Here is a 12,268-nt window from a genome sequence, read left to right as displayed (position 1 = left end):
GGAGATTCATTTGTGTTTATTCTGCCTGTTCTCCTAACTTTGATCTGTTATCTCGTAAATACAGCTTTTAGCAACACAGAGCTCAATATTAGAACATACAGATAGATTGGCATAAATTCATTACCAACATTTGGGGGAAATTCAAATTACACCTCCACTAACAGAATCAGAAAAGCCATATCTGTATATAAAAATATAGTTTAAACATTGAAACAAAACCATTCCTAAAAATTACAAATTATCTGATGTTAAAGTCTTTTAACAGTATCTTATTGTGCTTTAATAGAATAACAACGAAATAGACCCATTTTCACTTCTCTATATTAAAATACTCATAATAAAATCAGCTTAAAATTATATTTTTCATTGACTCAGTTGATAAACCCCAGGTACCATTATATGGTATTCTAAGAGAAAAATGAAATTAAAAACATTTTTTCTTCTTAGATTTCATATATATGTGTTAGCATATGGTATTTGTTTTTCTCTTTCTGACTTACTTCACTCTGTATGACAGACTCTAGGTCCATCCACCTCACTACAAATAACTCAATTTTGTATATATATGGAATCTAAAAAAAAAAAAAATTGGTCATGAAGAACCTAGGGGCAAGACGGGAATAAAGACATAGACCTACTAGAGAATGGACTTGAGGACACGGGGAGGAGGAAGGGTAAGCTGGGACAAAGTGAGAGAGTGGCATGGACATATATGCACTTCCAAATGTAAAATAGATAGCTAGTGGGGAGCAGCCACATAGCACAGGGAGATCAGCTCGGTGCTTTGTGACCACCTAGAGGGGTGGGATAGGGAGGATGAGAGGGAGACGCAAGATAGCTGATTCACTTTGTTATAAAGCAGGAACTAACACACCATTGTAAAGCAATTATACTCCAATAAAGATGTTTAAAAAAACCCATTTTTTCTTCACATTTCTTTCAAATCAAACAACACGCAGAGTGTGAACAAACACACAAAAAATAGATATTTGAGAAATTACAATAATATCAAACAGTGAAACACAGCTGATAATTTTATTAAGTAGCTGTGAATGAATAAAGAGGCTAATGGGAACGTGAACAAGCTCGAGAAAAACGCATTTTAATTATCAGTCTGTTTCCCCTTTCCTTCACCAAAATCATGCAAACAAAACGTCAAGTCAGTTTATGATTTAAAATTTCAGTAGACTAAGGTGAATTATTACAATTGGATCTATTTTAAAATGGAGAAGTGGGCTAACAGTCAATTTTCAACATTAAATAAAATTCTGGAATGTATAATTGTAGTAAATAGACTTGGAGACAGATTGCAGTTGTAATTTATCCCTAAATTTTGGCAACTTTGGAGAAATCTATACCTAACTGTTGTAAGATGCAAAACTATTCAAAATAACAATGTCCCATAACAGTGTCCAATGTAATACATATATTCTATGAATAATACATCTGAGGGCATTGTTAGGATATCCAAGCTTTAACATTTAAAATATAGGTTAAAACGACCTCTCTAAAAATATACCCACAAACAAAATTTTAATAACGTAAGTAGAAAAAAGGTAAGTACATATTTATATTGAGACAGTCTAAAGTTCAGAAAGGACTTAGGTACAACAGTGCTTTTGTTGCATATGAAGATACGTTTTATTACCTTCAAAGGAAAACGTGATGCTAATTTTGAGTGCTTAAGTATAATTTAATATGTGTATTTTTTCTTTTTTAGACAATGATGTATATTTCAATGCCCCCATTTAATTTTTAGTTAATTTTTAGATTGCTTGTTAAGTTTCTCATTTACCAATATTTACTCTCATGTATCTGTGTCTCTGGACACAATCGCTTCAGGAAGTATTGTTTTGAGCCTGGTCAGGATTTGGGTACAGGCACAGTAGTCTCTCCTCTCTAGGTGCTTTACTCCCATAAACCAGTTAGGACTAAATAAAAAAGCTCATAAGGCAGTACCCAGTAAAAAAACATGTACTGGACAGAGAATTGAAAGACTATTTCACACTCCCTTGTTTGGCAAGTCTCTTCACTTCTCTGAACTTTCTCCTCTGTATGTGAAGATGTACACCTATACCTGCGCTTTTAACTAGGATGCAGTTATGGGAAGAAGTAGAGCAAGTGGTTGAAGCTTGGGTATGAATGTTTTTTTCTAAAGCACTTTGCCTTGAACCCACAAATAAATCTAATGCACATTCCCTGTTAGACACTAGACAAATAAGTCGTAAGAGTTTTCCCATCGTTAAAGCTCTATAGAACTGAATGGAAGAGTAGGTACCAAATGGAATAAATTTATTTGCCGTAGCTTATGATACAACTGGTAAATAGTTTTATGCCCACATATTATTTTATATGTGAAGTCCATAAGTCATCTACTTTCATAAATTTTTAAATTTTACTCGGGAGCAATGGGTTAGAATTTAAGGGTTATATGTTTTGATTTGTTTTTTTCTTTTTTGTCCTTAATGCACTAAATCGTTTTATATCTTATATTGACATATTTAACTTTGTATTATTGTGCATTTACTTCACTTACTGTTGCTTATAAAACTGGAAGATAGCTTTCACATCCATCTTACAGAATAATTTAGAGAATAAAGTTAGGCAAGTTAAGTAAAAGATGTTGAAAATTACAAAACTGAGAAGTTATGTATTACTGTAACTGTGATATATATATATATATAAAACATGATGTATTTATATATAATATATGATATATATTATATAACATGGATAATAATTTTAGGCTTTCTTTTCAATTAAATTCTCAAGATTTCAGTTTTTCTCTTAAAAGTGAAGAGGTTTAATTAGAAACTTGGTCATTTTTAGTTTTTTTTTTTTTTTTTTTGGCGGTACACAGACCTCTCACTGTTGTGGCCTCTCCCTTTGCGGAGCACAGGCTCCAGATGCGCAGGCTCAGCGGCCATGGCTCACGGGCCCAGCCACTCCGCGGCATGTGGGATCTTCCCGGACCGGGGCACGAACCCATGTCCCCTGTATCGGCAGGCGGACTCTCAACCACTGCGCCACCAGGGAAACCCCCTCATTTTTAGTTTTAACTTTTAATGAGCCTATGAACTTAAAAATCTATTATCATTTCAGATTTCATTCAACCACTAGCTAACCAACGATCCTGGAAAGTCATTGCACCTCTCTGGTCCCAGGAAATGTGGATGATTTATAAATGGAGATGATAATCTGTACATAGGAGATAACAGCTATCTCACAAGATGCTTGTTAGGATTCAAAACAGGAAAATAAGAGAGAGAACCACTTTTGAGATGTGGATGACACACTCTATATAAAGGGCTTAGCACAGAGCTTCCTGCTGCTCATATTTTATGCAGTAAATACACGTGCCTACTTTGGTACCATTTCCCCAAACATAATAATGTCTTATATCCTGTCTATATATGAAGCACCTCTGAGTATTCTGGAGTCAACCTGATGAACTTGTATAAGGGAAAACTATAGCATAGTTGTTGTTTTTTTTCAGTTAAAATTGAATAAACCCTCTTCTGTGAGACTATTTCCCTTTATAAATTTCCTTTCAAAATGGTATGCAACCCTATTTTTTAAGTTGTCATAGTTAAAAAAAACCCTTGCCATTACTTTAAATTATGTAATCATAAATATTCCTTTAAAATTTGCTAACATAAAGCAAAGGAAGGAAGAAAGACTTTATCATTTTGAATGTTACAAACTCAGCTTTTAAGAGAATCACTCATTACCTTTTATGTATTTCAATCCCTTTTTGAACATTTAGACACTTCAAATTTAGCAACATTCATTATTTTGGAAATTTTACTCCCATATCTTGAAGAGACTTTAGAAATATTTCACATGTCACTAAAATTGAAGATAACCCCTTCACATTATTGATTGTTCTTACACTATTAATATTTATAAAATATATTATTACTTCTATGGGAGTTCTGCATGATACCATCATTTATATAGATCATGTGAGAGAAATGTGCAAATGTAAATACAGATGAGAGAGAATGCATAAATCTCAATATAATGTGAATATATTAAAAACATGGATAAAATAAATTAGGAACAGATTTTCTAGATTTAAAAGCCTTTAAATAAACTGTGCCCAGATTATGAGAAGAAATAAATAAGAATTTGATTAAGTAATAGCCCTCTAAGTTCTTTATGAGAGATTAAAAACACTCAGTACACTGATTTTATTTTTATAGGTTTGTAATGTCAAAAATAGACTTTATTGAATATATGATGTTATTTATTTGATTGCATATTATAATAGTCTTAGAAAATATTTTCATTCCACAATTGTTTGTTTTTTTGTTTTTTACCAAATGGGTAGTTAACATTAAAATTTACCACAAAACATATAGTCACTAATATTTTTACATAGTGCTAATTGGTATATGGTACTCAGATGTTAACTTTTGTGATTATCTTCATTGATGCCATCTGAGAAAACTCTATAGTAAAATTGATAAGGTACAGTAGAAAGAGAGTTGAACAGGAACTTGAAGACCCAATGATCTAGTCTCAGTTCTGGAGCTAATTATCTTTGTAACCTAGTAAAAAAAATCTCTTATCCTTTCTAGGCATGTGCATTTTACTGTATAAAGTATGAGCAGTGAACTAGCTGGTATGTAAGAATTCTTCCAGCCCTGGAAATACCATGGATTTGGGACAAGATGAATTATCAAATTCATGTAAGTACATTAATTAATCAATATTAAAATAAATTAATATTGGTATGCAATGGATAAAATTAGCCCAGGAGTAGGAGTAACATATTTAAGCTATGGGTCTGCTCCTGATTCATAGAGCCAGCACCCAAAGTAACTGTGTAAGGGTGATAAGAAGAAATTTCAAGAGTGTTTCCCTAATGTATAATAGCCTAGGAACTTAGCCAAAGTGAAATAATAGTGAGAAGATGCTACATTTTTAATTTACTGCTGTGGACAAGTTAGGGCTGGTAGTGTTAGGGATGAAATGTGTGGGAGTTCATACTAGCTTTGTGCATGGAAGTGTATTTTAATAATACTGCTGATAGCTACTAGTGTCAGGCACTATATATGTTACATATATAATCTTCCTACTGAAATTCTAGTTTCCTTTTTAATAGATAATGAAACTGAAGCTTAGGAAAATTGAGTTGCTAGTACAAAGATAGTTGCTGGCAGAATCATTATTTGACTTCAGGTCTTGGTGGCTCCAGAGCCCTTGCTCTTTCTACTTTACCGCAGTGCTTCTCAAATTTTAGATCACATCAGAATTACCTGGATGACTTGTTAAAAACCCCAATGTCAGTGCCAACTACCAGGGTATCTGTGTCAATAGGCCTGGAGTAGGGACCTGAGAATTCACATTTCTAACAAGTTTCCAAAGGATGCTGATGCTACTTGTTTAGGAACACTTTGAAATCACTGCAGTGCAAACATTTATGAGCAAATAGAAAGATATTGTGATATCTAAAGGCACCTGATTACCACAGATATACTTGTGAATCAGGTACAAGGTATATGATGCATATGCTAATCGTATACATTTTGACTTTTTAGAGATTTCAAATTGGGTTGCAGGGCGACAGGCTGTGATTATACAAAAAGTATTAATTCTTAAGAATCCTCAACTACACCAAGCAATAGCATAGCAAAAGGTGTGATGGCATGAAATGCATTTGATAGCTGCAAGATTGGAGGCTTGAGAAAAAGAAAGATGATCACCAGCCCTGAGACCATGAATACTGGAAGGTGTTCAACAAATTGAATTTTCTCAGTGACATTCCTGTAAAATTGATATTCCGGATGAGAATGAGAGCCTTACGAGGGGTCTAATTCAGAGAAATTCCTGTAGACGTGGAGATTGATCTCCCTGGAAAGTACCATGAATCACCCCACCTGCTCACTTTGAGAAAGAAAAGATGAATTGGTAATGACAGTATCTGTTCTATCATCCTTACCAGACCTCATCCAAAATCCAAATTAGAACTGTCACTGTATCTATAAACTACACACCCCTTTGGATTATGAGTAAGGGGAATGGAAAAAAAGAGACAGAAAGAGAAGCTATGTTTTAATGTATATATAGATAAAATAAAATGGCCTTAAGTTTTATTGGCATCTCAGGCATTTTCCCCTAATCTTTTTGTTAGCAGACATTTTACTTTTATCTCTCCAACGCTGGAATTCAAAGTACAAGATGGCATATTTTGTCAAATAGTCATGTTACCTGAAGTAACAGGTTCCTCAGCAGACATGTTGCTTGGTGCTTCAAAGTTATTTCTCAAACTGGACAAAACATTGCAAGTATTTAATATCCTGAAGCCCTTTCTGGAAACCCTGATATTAAGTAGAAGAAAGTAAAACTTTAGGGACACAAGGAGAAGTATATTTGGAGCCTTAGGGAACTTAAGTTTAGTTGCTTTTGCTTGTTTGTATTTGAGATTAGACAAGTATTTTAGCATTAGAGGGTTTTTTTTCCTATATGCATACAAGGGCATTATTAATTGCTACCTTTCTTAATTAGTGTTTTATCAGATCTCACTTTTGATAAAGTTTTACTATATTTAGAGCCCTGTACGGATGCCATTTGCTACTGCTTTATTTTAATATTTCACTGTTTCCGTAGACACCAAACTGTGTGTTCAGGGAAAAGGCATGTGTACCCCAAATCTATTCAGCTAGAGCATAAATAGTAATGCTAATTAATATAGTGAACATTAATAACTACTGCAACTAAATCTATGCCCCTGGAGTACTTAATCTATGGAGTAATTCTACCCCTTTTCTCCTTGAAGGATCTCAAAGGCTCTGGCATCAGGTTTTCAAAACCTGAAACCTTCTCCTTAATTATTTCTGCTCACACACTCACTCTTCCTACATGGACTTGATGCAGCCCTCACATCCTCCCCAAACCCCTCAACACCAAAAGATTCGGGAAATTTGATGCTGCACGGTGACATTTCCAAATGATTTCAACAGGGTAACTGTGCAGGAGAAGTTCAGCTCAGAGCTATTGAAGCCTTTTGAGGGCAGTAAATTGGGTTGGCTTACCAACTCGGTGGTGCAAAGCCTCCCCAAAGGCGCCGTGTTCAAGGAGAAGGGAATCCGCCTGCTGCCTGAGTCTATCTTTCTTTCTTTGGTCGTCCTGCTTCTTGTTCTTTCTGCATTGCGCTACCGTCCCCGTGCCTGTCCCTCTTTCAGCCCTCAGCTGGCCTCTCCAGCAGGTCTGGGAGAGGACCACTTGGCACCCGGGAAGACCCTGTACTCTTTCATTTCCACTGCCCTTTCCCCTAGGGTCCAACGAAGCCCTTGCGGCGCTCCAACATTTGGACTGCCCCCTGCTTGCTTTCCTCCCAGCGGCAGAGGAGGGCTGGGGATGAAGGGCATGGTAGAGGAGCATCAGTCTCCATGACTCATTCCCCAGTGAGTTTTTCGAACTCCCGGAGAGCCTGTTGTTTCAGTGAGGGCAGCGCTGAGGTCAGCATGGGGAAAGCGAGCTTTCTCGGCGCCTGCACCGGATCGCGCGACAGCAGTGGTTGCAGCACCACTGACTCCGGGAACAGAAATATACTGTTTGTTACCCGCCGTCCGTTTCCGCCTCGGACACCCACCCACACCCACCCTCGAGGCCTCCCGAAGGATCCTCCGTGTTGATCCGCGTGTACCTCCTCCTCCCAGCACCCCCCCCACACACCCTCACAATCTCGGCAAAGGCCAAGTCAGGCATCCAGTTTCAACCTCAGGTGGTCCATGAATATTTCAGGTAGTCTGGCCTTCTAGAAGCAAATAAAGTATTCCCGGAGGAAACAGATGGAAGGGAGGGATTCCTGTCCATACTGCAGCAGGACAGGGACACCTGAGGTTACCTCTAAGCAGCTGACTCAGTCCTGTTAACCTCAAGGGAGGGTTTTTTGATGGTGGCCTTGGCAGTGGGTGGCTTTTTGTTTGCTGTTGTTACTGGTTTGTGAAGACATTAACCCAACACACCCACCTTTCAAAAGGTCCCTCAAGACACGACAGAAATTTTCCTAACGTCACTGACAGGGCAGACTGCCGCCCTGAGGTCAGGGGAGTGAGGGTTATCAGCCCCTAGCACAAGCGCGGGGCTGAAACCTGCGGCGCGGTCACACTGCGGCGGCGGGCAAAAGGTGCTAATGAGCGCTGCTGGCAGCTCTCCCCCTGCATGGACACTGCGACCCTTTCCAGTGCTAATTAACTGCGGGAGAAGGTGCGAGCTCCGCTCTTCCAGAAGAACTCTGTGGCGGGAGTAATATCTCCTTGGAGTCCCAGAGCACGCGGAAACGTGGATCCTTCTCGAAGTCCGGGGTCCAGAGAGAAGCCCTGAAATCACGCTCTAGTACACGGTGGGGGACGCGGCCCACTAGTTCTCACCTGCTGTCCACCGAGGTTAGTGCTTTCTGTACCTTTCCTGCAAGATGTGTGTGCTCCCCCAGGATCTCCCTAGAAGGAGCGTGGGGAAGCACACCGCGGGTGTCTGTTTACGTGGGCGGGACGTTTAAGCACAACTTGGAGATTCACAGTTTCTATGTGATTGAAACCTAAAACAGACACACTGCAGCTGCAGACTGCATTTCAGAAACCTCTGCTTTCCTGTGTGTGTGTGTGTGTGTGTGTGTGTGTGTGTGTGTTTCAGCCTGTACTGGCCTCAAGTCTACCTGGCGATACCTGACGCGCTAGCGATTCCTAGTTTCCTCCATTTGGTGCCCTCCATGGCCTTTTATTTCAGATGGCGACAGGAGACAGAATGCCCAGAAAGGGTTGCCTCTCTCTTCAACCCCACTCGAGCGATTCAGGCCTCCTACTGAAGGCCACTTTGTCTTCTACTCTGAGGCGTTTTCTCGCACTGAGCCTCTTTGTCATTGCTGTTGCAGGCAGAGGTGAGATAGTGGAGGGATGAAAAGTGTGGACAGAAAGTGGAATTCTCCTGGCAGGAGCTGTTCACCTGGAAAAGCACGCGCCTGTGCCTCGGACTTCCTGAACCCTAGCACTAGCCTAGATTAGGGCCTGCAAAGCTCTTAGAAGGATTCCCCATCCGGAGCTTCCCCGTGGGCCTGGGAGACCAGAAGAAAAACAGCGTGGAAGACAAAAGCAGTCGTAGACATTGGGGGAAAGAACATTTAAGCCATTGCTACAATCTTGGTTTTCGAAAAAGCCTTGAGACTGAGGTAAAATTAAAATAAAATAAGGAGAAGGGGAAGAAGGAGAAGAAACAACTGTAAAAATTGGCACCACTGGGCGACCGGGAGCAAGTCTAAAGCATACAGCCTCTGTAGGTTTGTGTCTCAGAATTTGAGGACAGTGTTCCAAGTTGTAAAATATAGGAGATGTCCTTCAAGTGGCAGATAAGTGACAATGAAGGATCTTATTACCATTAAAAAATTTTTTAATAGTCCGTAGAAAAATGATTTTGGACGGGATCAAAGCAGAGTGTGAAATACTCCTTCTTCCCATTGTCCCCGAAACTGGAATATATTCAGTGGGCCGATTATCTCAGTCCAAATTACGGGAGCTGTGAGTAGAGGAGAGGGGTCTCATTTACAGTGCCATTTAAAGCAAACAAACGCGCTGTTCGTTTCTATCGGCGCGTCTTATCTAAACTATACGGTAGGTACGGGCAGCCGGGCTGTAATTGCAAGCGGCGCTGCTCAGTGTTTGTCAGGCTGGCGTGCTCGCCCAGCTTCGGAGACTCCCTCTTCCTATCTGCCCCTCGAATGTGTTTTGACTCAACAGGTATCACATGAAAACTCGCACTTAACCCCCGGTCATCTTCTAGCAGCAGCCACCTCAACATTTTTCCTGCCAGGAACTGTCACTGGCTCCTGGCGCCTCCGTCACGCGGAGCGCGAGTCTAGCTGGGCAGCCCCAGGGCCATCCATTAACCACCGAGTCCCAGTGGCAGGCGAACTAAGCATAAATGCGAGGCTCCTCACACGTCGAGCCGGCGACGAAAACCCCTTCTAAGCACCCCGAGACGCATTTTGTGCGCTAGGCAGTGTAGTTACGCCGTTGAGGATAAGCATTCTGGCTTAGAGCTGTGCTGAGGCTGGCTGGGGGGGCGGGGTGTCAAGCTTTGAGGAGCAGTTTGGGATTACAAGGCAGTTGCTGCCACAGAGACCAGGGACAACTTCTTGGCATTTAAGGATGTAAATTAAAATTCGAGACATGACACCCATCCTTGGTCCTAACAGAGGGAGAGGTAACCCTTCCAGCTCCCTCCACCCAAAACATGAATTATCATTTCCACTGAATGCAAATGGACTGCCTTCTGTGGGGGGACAGCCAGCTGCAAGCTGTACAATAAACTGTTTCATAGAGACGCGGCCCGATTGCGGTTCAGAGAGGCACTCCTTTACAAAGGAAGAAGCGTCCAGTTTGTGTTGACAGCGGTGGCGCGCCTGGGCCAAAACAAGCCCCCTCCCTCCCACCACCCACCCCCGACACACAGACACCCGGGATTTGAAACTAGCTTCACTAAAAACGACATCCCTCGCGTCTATGTGAGCTGCCATGACGGCATGAGTCATAAACACCGCCTGAGTATTTTTTGCAGCAATTAATGGGCAGCAGGGTGCAGGAGAAGTTTTAGAACGGAGCTGGGGATCTATTTTCTCCCGGAGGACAGCTCTCCTTCCAATGATCCTGACTGTCCCTTGCCCTCCTGCTTAGGAATAAATTTTACATCCTACCCACTCCCTCCCCTTGTCTGTTGTGCATGTGACACTCACTCTACCTGTCTGAACGCTGAGACTTGCTGGGGATTTTCTTTTTGGTCGTCAGCTAATGACTTTCCTCCTACCTTCATTCATCGCCAAAGGTAGCTCGTTAACACTTCGTGGCGTCTCAGACCGTTTAAAAGCCCCATTTTAAGCGAAACCTCTACCACAGGACCTATGGAAGCTCCTCTATCGTTTATCAATGCAAAAGAGCCCACGTAGAAATAATTCACATATGCACGCACACCTTCATGTTGGTGTGAGGGATGCATGAAAGACCCCTGTGCCCTAATGCATTTAAAATCAGCACATTCCTAACATGTTGGTAACTTTCCTACCTGAAAGGGTTAAAAAGCATTTACACGAGACTCTTTAATATAAATATTCCAGCCAAAGCATCAAACACCACTGGTTTGACTAGAAATCAAGGTAATCTTCACCACCAAGAAAAGTCTTGCAGAGGAATTCTGCCTGGATATCCACTAGTTAGAGGGTATACGAACCAACTCACGTATTCGTTTGAGCATACTGCAAGAATATTTATTGAGCACAAGCTCAATCACTGCATTGAACGCCAAATCTGGCAAGCAAAATGCATTTCCTATCTGAGGGGGAAAAGAGAGCTGTGAATCAACTCCTTCTTCTGTATTATCATGATTATTTTTATCTGTGCAAATTGCAAATAATCTACCCCTCTCCGGCGACAAGTCAGCTCACCTCCATCCAAAGCAGAGGGGACCCCCGAAAGCAAACCTACCTTTCACACAAGACACCGTCAATAAAAAGACGAGGTTCCAAAACGTAAATCCACTTTGACTCCCCATTTTCTTCATCAGGATGAAGTCTAGGCGGCCACATTTAGCGCATTTTCTCGTGTCAGGCTCCCGGGGTTTGGATTCCTTCGCTCGGCTCTCCCCTTTGCGGATCCCTTTCATATTATTCGCGAGCTCCTAATTCCTGCTCCTAAGCCCGGCGCAGCGGAGTTGCTGCTGTTATTGGTGCGCGGTCACAGCTCGAAGTGAATGGTGTTTCTGGGATACCACAGCAACCTTGACGAGGACTCAACCATCTCTCTCCAACGGGGGCACAAAGTCTTTGCTACTCTGGATTCTGTCTTTTCTTGTGCGTTTTTACCCCTCCACCGAAATCTACCTCAATTCTAGCTCGTTATAGCAACCACCAGAAACCACTGGTGAGCCTCTTAAAGGCCAGCTCCTCTCTTTGACAAACTCCCCACAATATTTGAAATTAAGGGGTTTGATTTTTTTTTCCCCGAATAGATCAATTCTGCCTGTAAAACAGCCCAAGAAATATTATGTTACTGAGGTCTCCATTGCAGCCTATGAATATAGAAGCATGTTAAAGGAATATTTTAATCGGAGAATCTGTATTGCTTTTAGGGAAACCGTGATGATAAATGAATCGGGCTCCATCGATGGCCATGTCGTTATAATGGGACATGTGTTACTACTGTAGTTGCAGTATATTTCAGGCAGGCGTCTCACATTTATCATCCTGTGATTTAATTGAAAAAGGGAGATCACA

General features: G+C 41.0%; 1 protein-coding gene across 2 annotated transcripts in view; it reads right to left on the bottom strand.

The window, feature by feature from the left end:
• Positions 1-11,658, bottom strand: part of CSMD3 (CUB and Sushi multiple domains 3) — a 1,062,125-nt gene extending 1,050,467 nt beyond the window's left edge. For both annotated transcript variants that reach the window (XM_024739588.1, XM_024739590.1), the window contains exon 1: positions 11,481-11,658. In XM_024739588.1, the coding sequence (XP_024595356.1) occupies positions 11,481-11,658 (178 nt within the window). The remainder of the gene's footprint in view (positions 1-11,480) is intronic.
• Positions 11,659-12,268: the final 610 nt, after the last annotated feature.

Source organism: Neophocaena asiaeorientalis, unplaced genomic scaffold, assembly GCF_003031525.2.
Source record: "Neophocaena asiaeorientalis asiaeorientalis breed wild unplaced genomic scaffold, Neophocaena_asiaeorientalis_V1.1 scaffold533, whole genome shotgun sequence".
Lineage (NCBI taxonomy): Eukaryota > Metazoa > Chordata > Mammalia > Artiodactyla > Phocoenidae > Neophocaena > Neophocaena asiaeorientalis.
This window is presented reverse-complemented; position numbering and strand designations above follow the sequence as displayed.